The sequence below is a fragment of the Equus quagga genome, chromosome 2, assembly GCF_021613505.1.
Source record: "Equus quagga isolate Etosha38 chromosome 2, UCLA_HA_Equagga_1.0, whole genome shotgun sequence".
NCBI lineage: Eukaryota > Metazoa > Chordata > Mammalia > Perissodactyla > Equidae > Equus > Equus quagga.
In genome coordinates, this window is record NC_060268.1 from 127,932,891 (window position 1) to 127,958,869 (window position 25,979).

Here is a 25,979-nt window from a genome sequence, read left to right on the forward strand (position 1 = left end):
TGCTTCTATTTTTATGCACCCTATCAGTAACTTTGTTAGACAACTACTTCAAGAAGCTTACCTTATTGATGTAAAATTGTGACAAGGTAGCAGCATTAATAGCCCACTCCATGGGATGGTAGGCATTGTGTTCAAGCTGGCGTTTTAGGGTACTGTGGCAATAATGAGCAGCCTTCTCAAACATTTCCATATGCTGGTAGACTTGAGCCAGGTAATAGAGATTATGAGTGTAAACCTTCTCAAATCTATGAAGAAAAAAATTAATATTTGCATAATGGTTTATAATTTATAAGGACTGTCATATATATTTATCTTGATCCTCTCACCAACCCTTTCAGTTGGGTACGGTCATTCTATCTATTTGACAGATAAGGAAACTGAGCCTCAGATTTGAACAGGTATCAGATTTGAACACATAGCTAGCATGTAGCAACTGGAGGTTTTAATCCATGTCAGAATCCACATTCTACAACCTTTATGAGCATTTGAAAGAGAAAACATTTGTGCTTTTTTGAACAATCATCTTATCTACACTATGTGGAAATACCTGTGAAGGCTGGTTTCTAGACCTACTCACCTTTTTGATCTCTCTTGTTCAGTAAGTTTCTCTTCTTCAGGAAGAAAATGCTCAGTAGGATCAAGAGGAGGACTCCCAATCTAAAATTAAAGAAAAACAACACTAAAATTTTGCTGTGAACACCAAGCGCCCTCCTCTGGAGGAACTGGAGAAATCACATTTTTTTTTTTTTTTTTTATTAACGTTATGATAGATTACAACCTTGTGAGATTTCAGTTGTACATTTTTGTTAGTCATGTTGTGGGTACACCACTTCCCCCTTTGTGCCCTCCCCCCACCCCCCCTTTTCCCTGGTAACCACCGATCAGATCTCCTTGTCAATATACTAACTTCCACCTATGAGTGGAGTCATATAGAGTTCATCTTTCTCTGACTGGCTTATTTCGCTTAACATAATACTCTCGAGGTCCATCCACGTTGCTGTGAATGGGCCAATTTTGTCTTTTTTTATGGCTGAGTAGTATTCCGTTGTGTATATATACCATATCTTCTTTATCCAATCATCAGTTTCTGGGCATGTAGGTTGGTTCCACGTCTTGGCTATTGTAAATAATGCTGCGATGAACATAGGGGTGCAAGGGACTCTTGGGATTTCTGATTTCAGGTTCTTAGGATAGATACCTAGTAATGGGATGGCTGGGTCATAGGGTATTTCAATTTTTAACTTTTCGAGAAATCTCCATACTGTTTTCCATAGTGGCTGTACCAGTTTGCATTCCCACCAACAGTGTATGAGGGTTCCTTTTCCTCCACAACCTCTCCAACATTTGTCACTCTTGGTTTTGGATGTTTTTGCCAATCTAACGGGTGTAAGGTGATATCTTAGTGTAGTTTTGATTTGCATTTCCCTGATGATTAGCGATGATGAACATCTTTTCAGGTGTCTATTGGCCATATTCATATCTTCTTTTGAGAAATGTCTGTTCATGTCCTCTGCCCATTTTTTGATTGGGTTGTTTGTTTTTTTGTTGTTGAGCCGTGTGAGTTCTTTGTATATTATGGAGATTAACCCTTTGTCGGATAAGTGGCTTGTAAATATTTTTTCGCAATTAGTGGGCTGTTTTCTTCTTTCAATCCTGTTTTCCCTTGCCTTGAAGAAGCTCTTTAGTCTGATGAAGTCCCATTTGTTTATTCTTTCTATTGTTTCCCTCAACTGGGGAGTTATAGTGTCTGAAAAGATTCTTTTGAAACTGATGTCAAAGAGTGTACTGCCTATATTCTCTTCCAGAAGACTTATTGTTTCAGGCCTAATCTTTAGGTCTTTGATCCATTTTGATTTATTTTGGTGTGTGGTGAAAAAGAATGGTCAATTTTAAATCTTTTACATGTGGCTGTCCAGTTTTCCCAGCACCATTTGTTAAAGAGACTTTCTTTTCTCCACTGTAGGCCCTCTGCTCCTTTGTCGAAGATTAGCTGTCCATAGATGTGTGGTTTTATCTCCGGGCTTTCAACTCTGTTCCATTGATCTGTGGACCTGTCTTTGTACCAGTACCATGCTGTTTTGATTACTGTAGCTTTGTCGTATGTTTTGAAATCGGGGATTGTGATTCCGCCGGCTTTGTTTTTCTTGCTCAGGATTGCTTTAGCAATTCGCGGTCTTTTGTTGCCCCATATGAATTTTAAGATTCTTTGTTCAATTTCTGTGAAGAATGTTCTTGGGATTCTGATTGGGATAGCATTGAATCTGTAGATTGCTTTAGGTAGTATGGACATTTTAACTATGTTTATTCTTCCAATCCATGTGCATGGAATGTCTTTCCATCTCTTTATGTCGTCATCAATTTCTTTCAAGAAAGTCTTGTAGTTTTCATTGTATAGATCCTTCACTTCCTTGGTTAAGTTTATCCCAAGGTATTTTATTCTTTTCGTTCTGATTGTGAATGGGATTGAGTTCTTGAGTTCTTTTTCTGTTAGTTCATTGTTAGTGTATAGAAATGCTACTGATTTATGTATGTTGATTTTATACCCTGCTACTTTGCTGTAGTTGTTGATTATTTCTAATAGTTTTTCTATGGATTCTTTGGGGTTTTCTATATATAAGATCATGTCGTCTGCAAACAGCGAGAGTTTTACTTCTTCGTTACCTATTTGGATTCCTTTTATTTCTTTTTCCTGCCGAATTGCTCTGGCCAACACCTCCAGTACTATGTTGAATAGGAGTGGTGAAAGTGGGCACCCTTGTCTTGTTCCTGTCCTCAGAGGGATGGCTTTCAATTTTTGTCCATTGAGTATGATGTTGGCTGTGGGTCTGTCATATATGGCCTTTATTATGTTGAGGTACTTTCCTTCTATACCCATTTTATTGAGGGTTTTTATCATAAATGGGTGTTGGATCGTGTCAAATGCTTTCTCAGCATCTATTGAGATGATCATGTGGTTTTTGTTTTTCATTTTGTTGATGTAGTGTATCACATTGATTGACTTGCGGATGTTGAACCATCCCTGTGTCCCTGGTATAAATCCCACTTGATCATGGTGTATAATCTTTTTGATGTATTGCTGTATTCGGTTTGCCAAAATTTTGTTGAGGATTTTTGCATCTATGTTCATCAGTGATATCGGCCTGTAGTTCTCCTTCTTTGTGTTGTCCTTGTCAGGTCTGGGGATCAGAGTGATGTTGGCTTCATAGAATGTGTTAGGGAGTACTCCATCTTTCTCAATTTTCTGGAACAGTTTGAGAAGAATAGGTATTAAGTCTTCTTTGAATGTTTGGTAGAATTCTCCAGAAGAGCCGTCTGGTCCTGGACTCTTATTTTTGGGGAGGTTTTTGATTACCGTTTCTATTTCCTTACTTGTGATTGGCCTATTCAGATTCTCCATTTCTTCCTGATTCAGTTTGGGGAGATTGTAGGAGCCTAGGAATTTGTCCATTTCTTCCAGGTTGTTCAATTTGTTGGCATATAGTTTTTCATAGTATTCTCTTACGATCCCTTGTATTTCATTGGTATCTGTTGTGATTTCTCCTCTCTCATTCCTAATTTTATTTATTTGCGATTTCTCTCTTCTTTTCTTGGTGAGTCTGGCTAAAGGTTTGTCGATTTTGTTAATTTTTTCGAAGAACCAACTCTTTGTTTCATTGATCCTTTCTATTGTCTTTTTTGTTTCAATATCATTTATTTCTGCTCCTATTTTTATTATTTCCCTCCTTCTACTGACTCTGGGCTTTGTTTGTTCTTCTTTTTCTAGTTCTGTTAGGTGTCGTTTGAGGTTGCTTATGTGAACTTTTTCTTGTTTAGTAAGGTGAGCCTGTATTGCGATGAATTTCCCTCTTAGGACTGCTTTTGCTGCATCCCAAATGATTTGGTATGTCGTGTTCTCATTTTCATTTGTCTCCAGATAATATTTGATTTCTTCTTTAATTTCTTCAATGATCCATTGTTTGTTCAGAAGCGTGTTGTTTAGTCTCCACATTTTTGCACCCTTCTCTGCTTTTTTCTTGTAGTTGATTTCTAGTTTCATAGCATTATGATCAGAAAAGATGCTTGATATTATTTCAACTCTCTTGTATTTATTGATGTTTGCCCTGTTTCCCAAAATATGGTCAATCCTTGAGAATGTTCCATGTGCACTTGAGAAAAATGTGTAACCTGCTGTTTTTGGATGAAGTGTTCTATATATATTTATTAAGTCCATCTGGTCTAATTTTTCATTTAATTCTATTATTTCCTTGTTGATTTTCTGTCTGGATGTTCTGTCCATTGGTGTTAATGGTGTGTTGAGGTCCCCTACTATTATTGTATTGTTGTTGATGTCTTCTTTTAGTTCTATTAAGAGTTGCTTTACAAATTTTGGTGCTCCTGTGTTGGGTGCGTATATATTTATAAGTGTTATGTCTTCTTGGTGGAGAGTCCCTTTTATCATTATATACTGTCCCTCTTTGTCTTTCTTTATCTGTTTTGCTTTGAAGTCTACCTTGTCTGATATTAGTATAGCGACACCTGCTTTCTTTTGTTCATTATTAGCTTGGAGTATTGTTCTCCATCCCTTCACTCTGAGTCTGTGTTTGTCTTTGGGGCTGAGGTGTGTTTCCTGGAGGCAGCATATTGTTGGGTCTTGTTCTTTGATCCATCCTGCCACTCTGTGTCTTTTGATTGGGGAGTTCAATCCATTTACATTTAGAGTGATTATTGAGATGTGGGGGCCTACCACTACCATTTTATGTCTTGTTTTCCGGTTTTCTTCAATTTCCTTTGTTTCTCATCCCATGGTTTAATCTGTTCTGATGAAGAGCTGCTACTCTTTGTTGTTGTCCTTCTACTTATCTCCTCTGCTCTTGGTTTTGTAGCCCCTTTCCTTTTTTTGATTTTTCAGGAATGAGGGTTTTCCTGAGGATTTCCTGAAGAGGAGGTTTTGTGGCAATGAACTCCCTTAACTTTTGTTTATCTGGGAAAGTTTTTATTTCTCCATTGTATTTGAAGGATATTTTCGCTGGGTAGAGAATCCTCGGCTGTAGGTTTTGGTCCTTCAGATTTTTGAATATATCATTCCACTCTCTTCTAGCCTGTAAAGTTTCTGCTGAGAAATCTGCTGATAGCCTGATGGGGGTTCCTTTGTAGGTTAGTTTCTTTTGCCTGGCTGTCCTTAGTATTTTCTCCTTGTCGTTGACTTTTGCTAGCTTCACTACTATATGCCGTGGGGTTGGTCTTCTTGCATTGATAAAGTTTGGAGATCTATTGGCTTCTGTCACCTGAAGATCCATCTCTCTCACCAGATTTGGGAAGTTCTCAGCCACTATTTCTTTGAATAGGCTTTCTGCCCCTTTCTCCTTCTCTTCTCCCTCTGGTATACCTATAATCCTTACGTTGCATCTCCTAATTGTGTCTGATAATTCTCGGAGAGTTTCTTCATTTCTTTTTAGTCTTACTTCTCTCTCCTCCTCTGCCTGCAGCATTTCTATATTGCCATCTTCCAAATTGCTAATTCTTTCCTCCATATTATCGGCCCTACTGTTCAGTGCATCTAGATTTTTCTTAATCTCCTCTATTGTGTTCTTCATTTCCAGTATTTCTGTTTGGTTCTTCTTTATTGTATCAAACTCTTTTGTGACATAGCTCCTGAACTCGTTGAGTTGTCTATCTGAATTCTCTCTTAATTCATTGAGTATTTTAATGATGGCTGTTTTGAAGTCATCATACTTTAGGTTATATATCTCATTTTCTTTGGGACTGTTTTCTGTGTATTTGTTATTTTCCTTCTGTTCTGGAGATTTAATGTATTTTTTCACATTGCTTGATGTTGTTGATTTGTGCCTCCGCATAGAGAGAGAGTTTCATTGCTCCTTTCACTTGTTTCTGCTGCTGTGGTGGGGGAGCAGCTGTTTATACTGCACCAACCAGGAACTCTATCCGCAGTTGCTAACCAGGCCTGGGCCCCTCCTTGTAGTCACAGTGGTCCTTTGGATTCCCTCTTCTGTCGTGGGGGCCGTCACGGGGGGGCTTCAGGCTGCTGGTGCCTACGGTTGCAGCCCACCTAGACGTGCTCCCTCCTTGGGGTCTGCAACGGTGTTATGGGCTTTTCCAGTGGCCAGGGGTAGGATCACTTATATTTGCCGCTCCGTCACTGTCGGCACCCACAAAATCTCACTTGTCCACTATGGGGCACAGCAGAGCTATTGGCATCTTCTACAGTCTGTGGTTAGCTCACCTAGCTATGCTACTTTTGTCCCAGGGTCTTCCAGCCTTGTGGCTGCCGGTTGGGTGCTCTCTACTAGTGCTGTGCAGAGGCTTTCGCTGAGGCTGCTGTGAGCCTGTAGGATTTCCCCCTAGGCTACGGAGCTGGGTCGCTGGAACTCCACCCAGCCCCAGTCCTGTTCCCCAGGAACTCGGGGAGCCCTTTGCCCTGTCTGGAGGATAGCCAGAGATCCCGATTTCAGTGGTAGCTGGTCGGTCAGCTGCTGCCCTGCCTGATATTCTCCTCTCCGGGACCCTCCCGGTATTGTGGATGCTGGGCGTAGCCCCTCTGCTAATAGCAGACAGAGAGTTTTGTCTGCTGCCCGGGCAGAACTCTGGAGCTTCCCCTCCGGGCTGCAGGGCTGGCCTCTGGAGCTCCACCCAGCCCCAGTCCTTGGAGAAATCACATTTTAAAAGCCCAATATACTACTTTTTTTTACCAGTTCATTTTCATGTTACCCAGGAAGTAATTTTCTTAACCACAAAATCTAAGAGTCAAACAAATAAAAAAAGATTGCCTACAAGCTCACAATTGACAAAATTTCAACTGCTGTTGCAGGTGAATTTAAGCATGCTTAAAAGAAATCCACCAACTTGCTTTTAGAGATGTGTAATTTTAAGTATTGTAAGTCTTAATTTTGTCTAGTTAAAAAAAAAAAGCTCTTTTAAAAACTTACATAAGCATGACGAATAGGAAAAATGTATACATCCTTCTTCTAAACTGACCACTAATGAAAATCAAAGTTTTTAATATTTATTCTAATATTTTCTCAAGGGAACAAGAAGAGTATATAGATTATCTTCTTTCAATACAGGGACACTAAAACCAGTGATTCCACTGTTTATTGCCCTGGGCAAGTCACCCAATCTCTTGTGCTTCTGTTTCCTCATCTATATAATAAGGATAATAACAGTACCTATACCTCATAAGGTTGTTATGAGGATTCAATGAATATAGGTGTAAATCACTTATAATCCCATCTTAAGTCTTCCAAAGGAAGAGAACTACTTGAGTGACATCAGCATCATAGTGGAGTGAGTTTTCCTGTAATCTTTCCCCTCCAATATACAACGAAAAGAACGTTTATACTCCAACAGAGGACATCAAAATACAACACAAAAATGCTGGAGAGACCCATGCAGCCAGATAATGGAGGGCGGAGAGGCTGGAGCCCCCCCTTGAAGGAGGTAGAACAGGGTAAGAGAGAACTTCACTCCTTCCTCTAAAGACTGCAATCAGGGACTGCGGGCAGCCTCCAAGAGGAAAGGAACGGGGGAGAGGACATTCATTCGTGGGAACATCAAGGACTCCCAAGGGCCCTTGCAGCCTAGAGGGAAGCCCTCTACTGGGGCAAAAGCTTTCACAGAGGGTGACTTTATCAAGCCAACACCTCAGGACAGCAGACAGAGAGAGCAGAGGGAGAAAACCCTGAGAGGACGCAGGAGAAAGCGCCCCTCCTCCCACCTGTTCAGCCCAGCTCCAGCCCCTGGGATTTCGGCTGAAGACAGCTCAGAATACACGGCTCTTGACCCCCACCCAGTGGCGATAGATGGTAACTGCAACCAAATAACAACAGGATGTGAGAAAGCAGAGACACTCCCTCTAGCAATATCAAACATTATATTAGATCTCCAGACCAGAGGGAAAATGCCATGTACCCAGAAATCAGTCCTGAAGATGCAGAAATATGTAATCTAAGTGACAAAGAATTCAAAACAGCTATCATCAAAAAACGAGGTAAAAGAGAATGTAGAGAAATAATTCAATGAGTTCAGGAGCTACTTCACAAAAGAGACTGAAAGTATAAAGAAGAATCAATCAGAAATATTAGAGATCAGGGGGCCAGCCCCATGGCCAAGTGGTTAAGTTCGTGCACTCTGCTTCGGCGGCCCGGGCTTTCACTAGTTCGAATCTTGGGCACAGATGTGGCACCACTCATCAGGCCATGCTGAGGCGGCATCCCACATGCCACAACTAGAAGGACCCACAACTAAAAATGCACAACTATGTACCAGGGGGCTTTGGGGAGAAAAAGGAAAAATAAAATCTTAAAAAAAAAAAAAAAAGAAATATTAGAGATGAAAGACACAATGGAAGAAATAAAACAAAAGATGGATTCCCTGAACACTCAAGTGGACACCACAGAGGAATGTAACAGCATCATCGAAGACAGACATGTTGAAATGCTCCAGACAGAGGAGGAGAGAGAACTAAGATGAAAAAGAACTGAAGAAGGTCTCCAAGAAATAGCCTACTTAATTAGAAAATGCAACATAAGAATTATAGGTATTCAAGAAGGAGAATGGAGTAGAAAGCTTGTTCAAAGAAATAATAGCAGAGTACTTCCCAAACCTAGGAAAGGAAATCCACGTGGAAGAGACTGCCAGATCTCCTAAATATGTCACTGTAAAAAGACCTACTGCAAGGCATATAGTAGTGAAACTGGCAAAACTGAATGACAAAAAAAGAATATTAAGGGCAGCAAGGCAGAATAAATAACCCACAAAGGAGTCCCATCAGGCTTTCAGCAGATTTCTCTGCAGAAACCTTACAGGCTAGGAGAGCCTGGAATGACATATTCAAATCTTTGAGGCACAAAAACTTTCAGCCAAGAATACTCTATCCAGCAAAAATATCCTTCAGATGTGATGGAGAAATAAAACTTTTCCTAAACAAACATAAGCTAAGGGAGTTTGTACCCACAAGGCCCCTCCTACAGAAATCCTCAAGAAGGCCCTCATACCTGAAAAAAAAAAGGGGGGGGATAAAGGGGTTACAAAGCACAGAGTAAGGTGGTAAATAGGCAGACAGAATCAGAACAGGTTAGCAAATACTCAAGCATAGTATTAAAGACAAAAGGAAGGAAAATACCAAAAACAAAGATAATCTTGTCATTTTAACCAGAAACTCATAACAGAAGATGCAATAAGATGTGAGAAAAACAACTTAGGAGGGGAGGAAGAAAGGGACTGAATCGGTTTAGTCTAAGGAAAGTAGAGGCCATCAGAAAAGGGACTATATCATCCATGAGATTTTGAATACAAACCTCAGGATAAGAACTAAACAAAAAAGCAGAACAGACACACAAATAATAAATAAGGAGAAAACAAAGAAACACAACATAAAACTACATAACTCGATTGGCAGACCAAAATACACAGGACAAGAGACTTGGGAAGTGCAGGAGAACTGGAAAATGAGTGATAAAATGGCAGCATTAAGCTCTCATATATTGATAATCACCCTAAACGTAAATGTATTGAATTCTCCAATAAAAAGATACAGAGTGGAGAGGTGAATTAAAGAACAAGACCCAACAATATGCTGCCTCCAGGAAACACATCTCAGCTCCAATGACAAACACAGGCTCAGAGTGAAGGGATGGAAGATGATACTCCAAGCTAATGGCAAACAAAAGAAAGCAGATGTCACAATACTTATGTCAGACAAAGTAGACTTCAAGATAAGACAGGTAAAGGGAGACAAAGGGGGCAGTATATAACGATCAAAGGGACACTCCACCAAGAAGACATAACACTTATAAATATCTATGCACCCAACACAGGAGCACCAAAGTACATAAAGCAACTATTGACAAACCTAAAAGAAGACATGAATAATAACACAATAATAGTACGGGACCTCAACACTCCATTCACATCAATGGATAGATCATCCAGACAGAAAATCAACAAGGAAACAGTGGAATTAAATGAAAAGCTAAACCAGTTGGACTCAATAGATACATATAGAACACTCCATCCAAAAACAGCAGAATACACATTCTTCTCAAGAGCGCATGAAATATTCTCAAGAATAGACCATATGTTGGGAAACAGGGCAAGCCTCAATAAATTTAAGAAGATTGAAATAATAACAAGCATCTTTTCTGATCACAACGCTAAGAAGCTAGAAATTAATTACAAGAAAAAAGCTGAAAAAAGGACAAAGATGTGGAGACTAAACAACATGCTATTGAACCACCAATGGACCATTGAAGAAATTAAAGGAAAAATCAAAAAATATCTGAAGACAAATGAAAATGAAAACATACCACACCAACTCATATAGGATGAAGCAAAAGCCATATTAAGAGGGAAATTCATCACAATACAGGCTCATCCTAACAAACAAGAAAAAGCCCAAATAAGCAATCTCAAACTACACCTAATTGAAGGAGAAAATGAAGAACAAACAAAGCCCAAAGTCAGCAGAAGGAGAGAAATAATAAAAATCAGAGCAGAAATAAATGCTATTGAAACAAAAAAGGCAATAGAAAGCATCAATGAAACAAAGAGCTGGTTCTTTGAGAAGATAAACAAAATTGACAAACCTCTAGCCAGACTTACAAAGAAAAAAGAGAGAAAGCTCAGATAAGTAAAATTAGAAATGAAAGGAGAAATAACAATGGGATACCAGAGAAATACAATGGATTATAAGAGAATACTATGAAAAGCTATATGCCAACAAAATGGACAATCTAGAGGAAATGGATAAATTCTTAGACTCTTACAACCTCCCAAAGCTGAACCAAGAAGAAATAGAGAATCTGAATAGACCAATCACAAGGAAAGAGATTGAAACAGTAATCAAAAGCATCCCAAAGAATAAAAGCCCAGAACCAGACAGCTTCCATGGGGAATTGTACCAAACTTTCAGAGATTTAGTACCTATCCTTCTCAAGCTATTCCAAAATATTATGGAAGATGGAACACTTCCTAACACATTCTACAAGGCCAACATCACTCTGATATCAAAGCCTGACAAGGACAACACAAAAAAGGAAAACTACAGGCCAATATTGCTGATGAAGATAGATGCAAAAATCCTCAACAAAATGTTGGCAACCCGAATACAGCAATACATCAAAAAGATCATACATCATGATTAAGTGGGATTTCTATCAGGGACAGAGGGATGGTTCAACATCCACAAATCAAAGCCATAGGGATCAAAACAGCATGGTACTGATACAAAAACAGACACACAGATCAACGGAACAGAACTGAAAGCCCAGAAATAAAACCGCACATCTATGGACAGAGGAACTAGATGATATAACTAATAAAAACTAACATTTTAGTTTTAGAAGATGTAACTAATAAAAACTAGTATTTATTGACTGCTTAAGTAGGATACATTTTATACTCACAAAAATTCTATGAAGGGGGTACTGTTACTGCCATTTATAGGTAAGGAATTTGAGATTCGGTGAGGTTAACATACACTACGCGACAGAATCAGGATTTAAACATGGTTTGTCTGACCCCAAACTCTTGTTCTTTCTACTCTACCATCCTGGCTTCCAAGGTAATAATAGTTAAATATTTGTTGTATTTGTTGTATTAAGTGATTCTTTTTTCCCATAAAATTGCTCAAATATAGAATAAGAAAGAAAATGTAGTCTCTTCTTTCCATCCTCATTCATTCCCTTGTTCTGAATACCATCTCTATGCTGATGACTCAAAAATTATCTCCCCAGTCTGTCCCTCTCTAATTCCAGACCTGTCTGTCCAACTGCTCATCTGACATTCACAGTGTTTATGGAGTAGGTATCTTTAAAATTACTGTCCAACATTGAGCTTCTGATACCCTTCCCTTCCACACCTCCCTCCTGTAAACACCAGCTTCTTTCTTCTAGTTGCTGAGGCCTAAAACCTTGAAGATTCCTTCTCACACTCTATCTAATCTATCAGCAGATCCTGTTGGGTTCGCCTTTAAATTATATCTAGAATCAGACCATTGCTATTACCTGATCCAAACCGCCATCGTCTCTTGCCAAGATTATTGCTGCAGTCTCCTAACTGGTCTTCCTACTCTCATGCCCTCTTCAGTCTGTTCTCAACTCTGCTCAAAGGCAAATCAAATCACAACACTCCTCTCCTCAGAATCCTCTAATCACCTTCCCATCTCACTCAGAGTAGACTCCAAGACCTTATGAAGACCTGTAAGTGCATTATCTGACCCTAAAGAATGCGTCAGAAAACTATCAGAAATAATTAACAACTACAGTAACGTTGCAGGGTACAGAATCAACTTACAAAAATCAGCTGCATTTCTGTACTCTAATAAACTTACAGAAAGAGAACTCAAGAATACAATTCCATTTACAATCGCAACTACAAGAATAAAGTACCTAAGAATAAACTCAACCAAGGAGGTGAAGTATTTATACAATGAAAACTATAAGACATTATGGAAAGAAACAGATAATGACATAAGGAGATGGAGAGAGATTCCACGCACATGGACTGGAAGAATAAACATAGTTAAAATGTCCATACTACCCAAAGCAATCTACAGATTCAGTGCAATCCCAATCAGAATCCCAATGACATTCTTCACAGAAATAGAGCAAAGAATCCTAAAATTCATATGGGGCAACCAAAAACCCTGAACTACTAAAGCAATACTGAGAAAAAAGAACAAAGCTGGAGGCATCACAATCCCTGACTTCAAAATGTACTACAAATCAATCAATGAGATACACCACATTAACAAAATGAGGAATAAAAACCACATGATCATCTCAATAGATGCACAGAGAGCATTTGACAAGATCCAACAGCCATTTATGATAAAAACTCTTAAAACGAGGATAGAAGGAAATTATCTCAACATAATAAAGGCCATATATGTCAATCCCATAGCCAACATCATATTCAATGGGGAAAAACTGAATGCCACCCCTCTGAGAACAGGAACAAGACAAGGATGCCCACTATCATCACTCTTATTCAACACAGACGTCCAAAGACTGAACACTGGGTACTCCAGTGTTCAGAGGTTGAGGAAATAAGGAGGAAGCATCAAAGACTGAGAAAAACGAAAAACAGACAAGTGGAAGCTAAGTAAAAGAAGTGTTTCAAGGAAGAGAGACTAATCAACTATGCCAAATGCTACTGATAGGTCAAATAAGATGAGAACTAAGAATTTACCACTGAATTTAGCAACATATAAATCACTGGTGAACGTCATAAAGACATTGATTCCTAACTCTGCATTTGAGAAATCACAAAACATATGGTTATTTAAAGGAGTGCTACACATAGCCTCAAAACAAAATTAACTGAAATCCATTTCAATTTTAGAAGACTGCCAATCTTTTTTTTTAATAGACTATTGTTTTTGAGAAGTTTTAGGTTCACAACAAAACTGAGCAGAAGGTACAGAGTTTTCCTATATACCTCCTTGCCCCCAAATATGTAGGGCCTCCTCCAGACTGCCAACTTTTAGTAGGTAAAATTTATTAAGGAAATGGATGGCAACGGTGGTTTTTCACCTTTGTAGGGCTGTGACCCACTAAAGTAAAAGTTTTCATTCTGGGTTCCCTAGGGCCCCGGAAGTTCTACGTACCTCTCTTGTCTACCCCAGTGGGGAGGGAGGAAGGTATCTGTAGTGGATTGGGCTCAGGGTCCTTCTAACCTGCTTAACCAGAGCAGCTCAATCAGTTTTAAGTTACTGCGTTTCAGAAGTTTCACAGGTGTAAAAAAAAAAAAAATCATTGAAAAAAGCACTGCCCTGAAGCAGTGGTTCCCAAAGTGCAGCACCCAGACCACGAGCATCAGCAGCACCTGGCACCTTGTTAAGAATGCCAATTCTCAGGCCCCAACCCAGGCTTACTGAATCAGAGTCGGGGAGCAAGCACTCTGCTTTAATAAGCAAGCCCTCCGGCTGATTCTCATGCATGCCGAAATCTGAGAACCACTGGCTCAAAGAGTTCAGATATTTTGCTTAAGTACTTGTTTGTTTTCCTTTATGCCCTACTATTCTCAGTGGAAATCAAAACAGAATTTAGATTATAAATGAAAATAGGCAAATATCAGTATTTTAGAATAACATTATAATAATATTTTCTATACAATTATATTTGGAATAAGGTTGCCATTAGACCCTATCCAAGGATTATTTTTAAGAACCCTAAAGTCTTCAACATAAAATAATTTCAGCTACTCTAGGTGACCACCTAGACAGCTCTACAGAGAGGCCTGAGTATACCGAAGAGTCGTATACTAACATTACAAATGAAGAATTCTTAACATGAATTCACCAGCTTCAACCAAACCTTAAAATTTATCTGACATGCAACATACCTCCTTCATATACTGCTTATATAGTGCTTCTGATGATTCTAGGTAAGCTTGTGCAGTTTCAATTTCTTCTCTTTCAGACCACAAGATACCCAGGTTATTCTGGAAAACAAAGCAAAGAGAAATAAATAACGACAACATAAATCTCCCAATTAAAGTAACTTGCATATTTCAGTCAATATTTATCTATCTAATGGTACTGGAGTCTGATTAACAATGAATTACTCATAGCAATATTGTCCTCATGTAGCGGTAGGCAGCCGCTAAGATGGATCCGCAATGACCCTTGCCCCCTGGTTTTCGTGCCCTTGTACACCCTCTGCCCCTTAAGTATGGGCTGGATTTAGTGACTTGCTTCTAACAAACAGAATATGGCAAATGGGACAGAAAGTTTCTTCCAAGGTTAGGTTACAGAACACTGGGGTTCCATTTTGGATGCTCCCTCTTGCTTATTTGCTCTGAGGGAAGCCAATTGCCATGTTGTGAGACACCCTACAGACAGACTCACGTGGCAAGGAACTGAGGCTCTCAGAACAGCCTGTAAGGAACTGAATCCTGCCAACAACCATGTGAGTGAGCTTGGAATCAGATCCTCCCCGAGTGAAGCCTTCAAGTGTAGCCCCAGCAGGCCAACAATCTAATGAGAGTCAGATGCAACCAGCTAAGCCATGCCTTGATTCCTGATATAATAAAAGTCTGTTGTTTCAAGCCACTGAATTTGCGGGTAAAATGTTACATAGCAATAGATAACTAATATACATAGAGACAAAGATGAGTCAGAAAATACAATGCTTTCAAAATGTCTACAATCTCCCCCAGAGACCTCTTAAAAAATGAAGCATTCTCAACAGTTACTGTTTGGTTCAAGCCTGAAGAAAGGGAGATGAGCTCACAAATTCCGATAATTCAAATTATGTGGTACGATAAATCTGAAGATGCTATATGCTCTTCCTTATCAGTTAAGTCAGATTCTTGTTTACTATTTTGAACAATAAAACATTTGTTTATATTTTCCAGAGTTCTTAAAATTATATAGCTTTATAATGATATCTAGTCAATCAAAAATCCTTCATTTGTAGTATCTTTTCTTGAATTGATCACTTCCTTTAGATTTCCACAGCACCAACTTCTTTCTACTGCCATGAAGGTGCTAAGGAGAAGTTGATTAGATTTGAGGTTATATCCTAAATAACATTTTTAAAACTAAGCCACTTTGTGTCCTTCCACATGACTCTTGTCAGCTCTGTACAGGGCAAGGAGGCCCATTTAGGTGGTCAGAACTCAAGAATGGACGCCTAGCTGCCCTTTAGACAATGGGGTTAGACTGCCTCCCATCCCTTGGGATAGTCCTTCAGGCACAAGAGTACTTCTAAGGCTGGGTTTCTACCATCTTTTGCTTACTTCCCTAGGAAAGGGAACAGAATAAGGAAACAGTTTTCAATGCACGTTCTTAAATTGGGGCTCATGAACCCACAAGATATCCACGAAGAGAATTCAGAGTCTTTGAATGTGGATGGGGAAAATATCACAAACTTATTTTTACTATGTCCTACTAAAATTTAGCACTTCTTCCAATTAGGAATTCAGGAAACAAAATGCAACAGTATTACAGTACCTGGGATTTTGTGACCCATAGAAGTGAAAAAATCTTCATATTACAATTTTCAGATCTCTCAAAATATCATTTATATTCACTTGCTACTTTAAAATTACGGAAGTTATTAGATACATCATTAGGTATTATTATTTAATATGTTAATAAAGAAGCACATATATTACTATATCACACATTTGTTTTAAAAAATATTTCAATAACTTCTATATAAGGATGGCCAACAGACACATGAAAAGATGCTCATCATCACTGATCATCAGGGAAATGCAAATCAAAACTACACTAAGATATCACCTTACACCTGTTAGAATGACAAAAATATCCAAAACCAAGAGTGACAAATGTTGGAGACGTTGTGGAGAAAAAGGAACCCTCATACTGTTGGTGGGAATGCAAACTGGTGCAGCCACTATGGAAAACAGTATGAAGATTTCTCAAAAAGTTAAAAATAGAAATACCTTATGACCCAGCCATCCCACTACTGGGTATCTACCCTAAGAACCTGAAATCAGCAATTCCAAAAGTCCCATGCACCCCTATGTTCATCGAAGCATTATTTACAATAGCCAAGATGTGGAACCAACCTAAGTGCCCAGCAACTGATGACTGGATAAAGAAGATATGGTATATATATACAATGGAATACTACTCAGCCATAAAAAAGGACAAAATCGTCCCATTCACAACAACATGGATGGACCTTGAGGGTATTATGTTAAGTGAAATAAGTCAGACAGAGAAAGATGAACTCTGTATGACTCCACTCACAGGTGGAAGTTAACATATAGACAAAGAGAACTGATCGGTGGTCACCAGGGGAAAGGGGGAGTGGGGGCAGGGCACAAAGGGTGAAGTGGTGCACCTACAACATGACTAACAATAATGTACAACTGAAGTTTCACAAGGTTGTAAACTATCATAATCTTAATTAAAACAAACACACATGAAAAAATATTTCAATAACTTCTATATTGTTGGTTTCTTTTGTAATTCTTTACATTCTATTTTATACATTTAAAATCATTATTGTTTTATGAAACACAGGCTTCACTAGACTGCAAAAGGGGCACATGACAAAAAATGTTTAGAAACCCTCAGTTCCAAGGTAACTTGATCATTCTCCTGGAACAGAGACTGCTGGTCTCCTGGCTTCACATAATATACCTATTCTATATGCATATGTTTAAGCGACTTGCTCAGTCCTCAGTGTCTAGGACCGCAGGTCATAGTGACAATGTACTGAGATTGGTTAGTTCTCTCCTCTATACTACTTATGAGGTCCTTTGCAGGACCCTGGGGAAGTCAAATATAAAATAAAAACAGCTAAAAAAGTACTACTGGTGAATTCCACAAACATGTAAGGAAGAAACAATACCAAATCTACACAAATTCTTCCAGAAAAGTGAAGAGGAAAGGTCACTTCCCATCTCATACTAAACCAAAGGCCTAACAAGAAAACTACAGATTGATACCCTTCATGTGCACACAAAAAATGTTAACAAAATTTTAGCAAATTGACTCCAACAATATATAGAAAGTGTAATACTTTACCCAAGTTTTACTTAGGAAAAACTCTAAGTGGAGTTTATCACACGAAGGAAACTTTGGTTTAACATTGAAAAATCAATCAATGTAATTCACCATATTAACAGACTAAAAAAGAAACAAACATGATCATCTCAGACACAGCGATGAAACAACGATGCTGAGTGAAAGAAGTCAGAACAAAAGAAGAGTATGTACACTGTATGATTCCATAATGAAAATTTAGAAAACATAGAGGAGGAGGACAAGGAGAAGGGAGAGAGAATAAAGGAGGGAGGGAAGGATCACAAAGGAGCACAATGAAACTTTCAGTGGTGATGGTTATGTTCATTACTTTGACTGCAGCGATTGTTTCATGGGTATATACCTATGTCAAAATTCATCAAATTGTATACTTAAGATATGTGGGTTTATTGTATGTCAATGGTACCTCAATAAAGCTATCAACACACACAAAAGGTACTCCTTATACATATATATCCTGGCAGTGGGGAGAATAATCTAATTTTTCAGGGAATTTTACTACAGTGAATTAGTTAAATATCACTCAAAATGATAATGCAAGTGTATACTGCCGATAGCAAAAATTAGAAGAAAACCAGAGGAAAATCTCCCTATGGCCCCCAGAACCTGGTGAAGACAGAAGCGGACAGTCTCTTTTGATAATCTAACGTGGGTCCACATCCTGTATATCTATAGTGTCCCAGGAAGGAGACACCAGATTGAGTCAAAGCAGTCGGAACACTATAATCCCCCATGAACTGACACTTTCAAACTTTTTCCTACACATAGACACACACACACATGTATAGGTAGTCTTTCACGCAAATGAAATCATTCTACATAATTCCAAACATGCCATATGGTCTTCCCTCTCCCTCTTAATATTGATAATTTTGGTTAACAAATATAAATGATTATTTTTAATAGCTGCATACTGTTCTTCTCTATGGATGTACCAGAACATATTTAACCATCGATCTACTGACTGATACTTATTCTTTTTTTTAAATTAACAATGCTGTGATGAACATCCATGTTAACATACCTTTGCATACCTGTCCCAATATTGTTTTAGAATATTGATGTGGAACTTATAAGTCAAAGTCTTGACTCAAGAGTTTTTTTGTTTTTCCGTTCTTTTTTTGCTAAGATTCACCCTGAGCTAACATCTGTTGCCAATCTTTTTTTTCGCTTGAGGAAGATTAGCCCTAAGCTAACATCTGTACCAGTCTTCCTCTATTTTGTACGTGGATCGCTGCCAGTGAGCAGCAAGGCTGACAAGAGGTGTAGGTCCACGCCCAGGTTTTGAACCGAGAATCTGGGCTGCCAAAGCAGAGTGTACCAAACTTAACCATTATGCCACTGGGCCAGCTCATTGACTCGAGAGTTTTGACAACTACTCATCTCCAGAAAAGTTCTATGAATTTCTATTTCCACTAGCAATAATGCTAATGGATAGTATCCATTTCCTCAATCTCTTCAACAACGAGTATAATAAATATCTTTAATAATTTCTGCCAATGTTACAATTTTTCTATTTCATTCTTTTAGTTTGCTTATCATTAGTGAGGTCAAATCTCTCATCATGTATAGCAAATATTAAATGTAATAAAATGCTCTAGTGTGGTAATGGAATAAACAGATCAACTGAATAGAATTTGGAAACAGTCTAGCACAAACCGAATCTAATTAAATTACTATTGCTTAACTGTTTTAGTACCTGGCAGGCTAGTTTTAGTGCATTACTTTTCTTTTTTTTTCATAGCTAATGCTTATTATTGCTTATTATTAGTAGTAGTACTGTTTTTAAAGACAGATCTGTGTTCATTGGCTTTATGACGCTGTGACTTTTGTCTAAACACACAGACTAATTAAACAAGGTTCAGAGGTGAGGTGAACACATAGTCTTGTTCCACAAAACATCCATGCACTTTCAGTGTCTTTCTGCACAGATGAGGTAAGGCTGCGGTTGGCATGTCATGCCTAACCTGGGCTTCAGATTTGGAACCAGTTCATTTGGAGAATGCAAGTGAAACAGCTGAAGCAATGCTGTAAAAACAGGAACATTTCCACTGAGCCAGCTGTTCTCCAGGACCATCTCTTCTTCCTAAGCAAAAAGGAAGCAAAGCTTCCTTCTCGGCAAAAAGTCCACTGCTGTCCAGAAATTGCTCAGGATAGAATACTTCTGGGTCTCTCCAGTACTCTTCATTGAAGTGTACAGAATAAAGATTTGTAATAACTGCTTTGCCTTTAGGAATGGAATAACCACATACAACTACATCTACAGAGGCTCCATGGAAAATCCCTAATGGCGCTATATTACAGAATCTTAAAACTTCACACAAAACTGCCTCAATATAAGGCATTTTGCATGTGTCATCCCAAGATGGCTTCCCACTGGGTCCCATAATTAAATCAACCTCCTTCTGAACCCGTCCTTGAATGTTAGGATAAAGGGCCATGAAAAGAACTGCCCACCATAGCACATTGGTTATAGTTTTGGTTCCAGCAATGATGAGTTCATCCACAGAGAAAATTAGCTTTTCTTTGGAGAAAGCAGACGATGGGTCATTTTTACCTTGATCCATCTCATCTAAATAAGCACCAACAAAATGCTGAGGCAACTGAGGCTTTTTGTCACCAGGAACTTTTTCAATAAGCCTGGGGAGAAAAATCGTAGGCCACAGCTGCATTTCTAAGCAGCTGTTGATGTTTTCCAAGAGGTAAGATGCCAATCCATGGAAAGGCTGAGGCACTGGCAGCCAGCTCCACATTTTCACCAAATAACTCGATCGTGCTGAAAATCAGTGTCTTCATAAGCAAATTGTTTTCCAAAAATGATCAGATCAGTTATGTTTGAAACAGCATTTGTTATTAATTGTTTAAAGTCAAAAGGAAAGGTCTACCTTTGCATATTTCAATAGCATCAATGAAAACTTTGGTTTCTTCTAAGATTTTAGACTCAAAGATTTTGCCAGATCCAAAATAGCAAAAGCTGTTTACAGCTAATCTTCTGTGATCAATCCATCCTCAGCCATATCTGGAATCGAGTAAGCCTCCCATTTTTGTCATCATCATGAACAAAGGAAGACATGGTCTGTCCACAAAAATTTCACTTAGATGGACGGGCTACTCCTTTACTACCTCATAGCCATTTAGAACCACAGTCACTATACCTCCAAGACCTAAAGTGAAGATCACTTCCTTTACTGCCACTCCGATCCAAGCCACCTTCATGTCTCCCATATGTTATCACAACAGCCTCCTGTCTCTCTAAAGATGATTCTCCACACGGCACACTCCTGCTTCCCGGCCTTTGTACTTGTTCTCCTTCCCCTAGATAGCCCTACAGCTTGCTCCTTTATTTCCTTTAAGGCTTTGCTCAGATGCCTTCTTTGCAGTGAGGCCTGCTCTGATTAACCTATTTAAAATTTCACCCCCTAGCATTTTCCATCTCCCTGATTTAGTTTATGTCATCCTCTGTACTCTAACATATTATATAATTTAACATTATATAATTTACTTACTGTGTTTATGTTGTGTGTCTTGCCTGCCACTAGAATGTAAGCTACACGAGGGCAGAGATTTTTATCTCTGCTTTGTTTACTGCTATATCTTTGCACCCAGGACAGTACATAGTATATGAAGACAACCGACAAATATATGCTGAATTAATGAATAGTGGTGGAAGCACACATTTAACCATATTATTACAACACCATGGGCTAAGTGCTAATAACAGAGGAATGCGAAGAGTGCTGTTGATGAAAACTGGTAAATAACTGCCACACACTTTTCAACCTTTGCTTGGGCTGTTTTCTCTCTGGAATGCCTCCCTCGAGTGCCATGCTGTATAGCAAATCATACCAAGTCTTTAGGGACCAGCCTCCACAGAGCCTTTCTTGGTGCACTCTTTTTCTCTCTCTCCTTTGAACCACCAAAGCACATGCTTAGAAGCAACCATGACAGTTATTTAATACTACCTTCAACAAGAAACATTCATGTTCTCGTCTTCTGCTTGCCTGCTAAATTAGACACTCCTTAGAATCAGTGATTTCACCTCTTTGGTCTTTGAATCCTCCATAGACTCTCAGTGCTGTGCTTAAAGGTCTCAATAAATGCTTATTATACAAATAAATTAATATGTTGTCAACTCTACTTGCTTAAAGGAATTATCTTATTGTCTTTACATTTACCTGAAAATAATCTGTAAAAACCACTTGCATTAGTTTTGCTAGCTAGAGAATGCTTCTCAAAATTTGGACTAAGATTAAAGTCACTGCAGAAGCTTACACATTCAGAGTGAATCTCCAAGGAAAGGGTAATTCTCAATGTGGTACATTTCTATTTAAGATTGCCTCTAAAATGAACGTGTAAGACCTGAGGACTGGTTGTCTTCCTTTCAGGAATTATAAAGAAGGCCAGCCCAGAGGTGTGGTGGTTAAGTTCGTGTGTTCCACTTCAGCAGCCTAGGGTTCTTGGGTTAGGATCCCAGGCGTGGACCTACACACTGCTCAACAGGCCATGCTCTGCCAGCATCCCATATACAAAATAGAGGAAGACTGCCACAGACGTTAGCTCAGGACAATTTTCCTCAAGCAAAAAGAGGAAGACTGGCAACAGATGTTACCTCAGGGCCAATCTTCCTCACCAAAAAGAAAAAGAAATAAGTTGAAGCTAATGTTTAAAACAAAAAAGAATCATAAAGAATTGAATTCACAGACTTCATAAAAGTAGGTGTCACTTGAAGTGACTGTCATTTCTCATAAGCAATTTTCAAGTCTAAATTATTTTCTGTGAGCACACACCTCCGAATCCTTCCAGAAGTACAGGAAATAACCATCTCCTCCCACTTCCAAAAAAGGTATAGTATTTTAACAACTTACACTAACTTTGAGATTGTCAGAATTGGGAAATAATTCTAAGACAATGGGAGACCTTTAGCAGTGTTTCACAACTAAGATCAAATCCTGCCATAGCTAATAGTTAATATCTTAGGTGGTTTTCAACTTAAGCCTAAGGCAGAGACAGGCAAACAATGTCTACTCTTCAACGCACACATCCTTTTCACTTTCGCTCCTCTCTCTTTTTCCTCTGTCCCTTATGCACCTAACAGCACAGATTAGCCCTCTTCGATTTTACCACCTCCAGTAAGGGGCCTCTTTGTAAAGGACCATGGTCACCTCAAATAGTTGTACCAGCAATAAGACTGGTTAATCGAGCCAAATTCTCAAATACATTGAACCAGATCTGTGTATCCCAAGATGAGTCTTCCAGCACATTTATGATTTAATTTGTAATCTGTTATGATAGGAGACTCAGACCACCCGCTTTCCGAAAAGAATGTTCATTGCAAATATAGCCTTCCTTTCGGTTCAAATATTTACATATGAAAAACAATTTCCTATTCTGCAAGACACCATTTCACATAATTGGTTTAAAAATACTTCTAAATGTGCAGGCCTAATAAATTGTTCTGTAATTAATAACCAAGAACATTAGAGTAGCACCTAACTGCCTTCAGTTATTTTTGTCCTCACACGAGAAAAAATTAAAATTCAGAGAAGTGAAGGTCAAGTTTTATCTGAAGCAAGAGGACTTAACCTCTAGTCTCATGCTTTCACATCTCATGATTTCTCTAGACTATTATGATGCTTTGTACCAACATACCAAAGATCAAATATATTCAATGGAAATCATGGAAATACAGTCCATTCCTAGAGAACTGGAGGGTGGAAAGTAAAATCTAAGAACTATATATATTTGCTTTACCTAAATCCAGTTTCCCTTTAACGATGTAACGCACTAGAGAGCTGCAAAAGCCTAGAATAATTCTTGTAAAAACTGGTTTAAATAGGATTTAAGCCCCTACCTGAAATAACACAACTGCCAAACAGCCCTGGGGCACTTTTCCTTCAAAGCACTCACCACAATGTGCAGTTGATAATTACATTAATTTTCTCTCTCACAAGAGTGACTCCCTAAAATCCTTCACGTCTTCATCCCCAGCACTCGGCAGAGCCCTTGCTGAGCACACATGGATCCAAAACGAAACAGGTGAGCTCAGGCAGTGTCAGAGCTCGGGAAACCTCTGCCTCCTTCTGAGGTCAGGACACCTTTCCAAACACAAGCTTGTGTTCTGGCCTTTTCCTCTGCCAGTCAGCAGCAATGTGACTGTCTGCAAATTAGTCAGCATTTCTGTGCCGCAGTTTCCTCCTCTGTAAAATGGGGAAGACCTCTTTTCATATTTTTATATTCACTTTTCTTTATTCTTTCAGATAAACATATTCATTTTGTCAAGTTCCAAGAAAAAAGCCTATTGTGATTTCAGCAGGAACTGCATCATACCTATAAATGAATATCGGAATAATACTATTATGCTTAATCTTGCCACCCAGGAACATGGTATATCGCCTTAGAAAATTACCAGTTCTATAACCCCTAATACTGCTTTTGTGAATGCACTTTCTAAAAACATTTTTAACAAGTTATTGCTTGTATACAAGAATACTACTGATACTATATATCTACCTTATATTCTCTGCTTTACTTAACTGATAATTCCAACAGTTTTTTAGTTGATGACTTTAGGTATTTTAGGTATACAAGGATCACATGTGCAAATGATATTTATTTTTATAAATTACTTTATTTTTCCAAAATTAGTAACTCTTATTTGCTTTCTATATTATTGCAATGGCCAGAACTTCTAATTGAGGTTTTGTTCCTGATTTTAGCAAAGATACTTCTAATACTTCACCCTTCAGAAAAGGCTGTTTGAAATACTACATTTCACTGAATGTAAGATGTCACAATTTGTTAAGATACACAATTATTTTATGCATCAACAAAACACTGCCAAGTAAATTATGACACAAAATCTATTAGCTTGAAGATGCATCCTGATTTGAGGTATTAAAATAGAATGGAGATTCTATATTACATTAAGGAAGGTTTCGAATTCTATTTGTGAAATATTGGAGTAATTGTTTAAATGTTTATTAAGATCTTAGGCAGCCATACGGTTAAAGAAAATTGAGGTTTTGTTTGAATTCAACATCTTATGAATTTCATTACATCATCCATCCACTCAACAAATATTAAGAATGGCCTACTATGTGCCAGGTACTAAGGTTATAAATAGCGAGCAAAAAGAGATAAAGTTCCTGTTATTATATAACTTTTATTTATTGGGTCATGACAATAGAATATGACCTATACAATTTCCTTCTTAATTTTGAGGTTTTCCTTTGAGCCCTACTTAGCATATGATCAATTTTGGTAAATGTTCCCTGGATCACATACATTAGGATCTGCAACTACTGTTTAAGGGTTTGTGGGCTTAAGCAAAGAAGCTGGCACATACAAGGAGTTCGTACATATTTGTATTTTGAAGTGTTATGTTCCCGACGAGAATGTTAGATTTATTAATGAACCAAGTACCATATAACTGGGAAACTAAGTATCATAAGAATTCAAAGGTAGGAGGGAGGAATAAGTTTGAAACAAAATGACCCAAGGAAAGTTACTAAAAATATGAGGTCACTCTTGAGATAGGTTTTGAGGGCTAGGCAGGAATTCCCTGGGGAGCAAACAAAGTGAATACGGCAAGAATAGAAACGGAAGATTTTAGATACCTTGCTTTAAACTAAGAATGTACTCCAGGCATTCTTTGTAATTTCCTTGGGACTTCAAGACTTAAATTACTTTGGATTTTTTCCTAATTGAATGAACAGGATCTGGGCTGGTGGAGAAGAGGCGGAAAGGGCATTTACGATATAGGTTATCTCGGGCAACCAACGCGATGACCACGACTAAGCGAAGCAGCAGGTGATGGGCTGGAGTGGGCAATGAGGGTGGAGAGGGAGTTTGGAGGCCGCTTATCCCAAAGCCTCAACAACGCGGGGACAAACTGTGCCTTACAACATGTGCCCCTGGCCTTGGCGAGAACTGGGGCCCCTCTCCATCCCCTCGGCTCTGGCCGACAGCAGCGGGGGCCCCACTCTCACCTGCGCCTGGATGTAGAGGGAGACGCAGTCGTGCGACAGGCGGTACTTGCGCAGCAGCCGTAGGCATTTCACCAGATGCTCCTCCCCCGCCGACAGCTCCTCGGTGTCGATGTGGTTCACTCCTAGATGGAACTCGATAACCGCCAGCCTCACTGCCCCCTGGGCGATGGGCCCCTCGGCCTCCACCACCTCAGCCGGCAGCCCGAGGGCGTGGTCCCCCGCGCCCAAGCCGTCTTCGGCCTGAGGCCGCTCATCCTCGTCCTCAGGCGCGGGCCCCAGCAGCGCCTTGACCTCTTCCAGCAGCGCTCGCGCGCCGTATTTGGACTTGTACGGTTCCTTCTCGGGGTTTTTATGCAATTCAACCCGCGACAAGGCCAGCGCGGCCTGGAATTTCTCACGAATCTCTGCCCAGGGAGCGTCCGCCATAGCGGCCTGTACAGCCTAGGGTTCCTCAATGTTTGCAATCGGGG

General features: G+C 39.1%; 1 protein-coding gene across 1 annotated transcript in view; it reads right to left on the reverse strand.

Annotated features, from left to right (window-relative positions):
- KIFBP (kinesin family binding protein) overlaps positions 1-25,979 on the reverse strand; it is a 38,655-nt gene extending 12,676 nt beyond the window's left edge. The window contains exons 1-4 of the mRNA XM_046655174.1: positions 25,510-25,979; positions 14,341-14,439; positions 578-657; positions 62-245 (exon numbers count right to left, since the gene is read on the reverse strand). Of these exons, the coding sequence (XP_046511130.1) occupies positions 62-245; positions 578-657; positions 14,341-14,439; positions 25,510-25,935 (789 nt within the window). The 5' untranslated portion in view covers positions 25,936-25,979. The remainder of the gene's footprint in view (positions 1-61; positions 246-577; positions 658-14,340; positions 14,440-25,509) is intronic.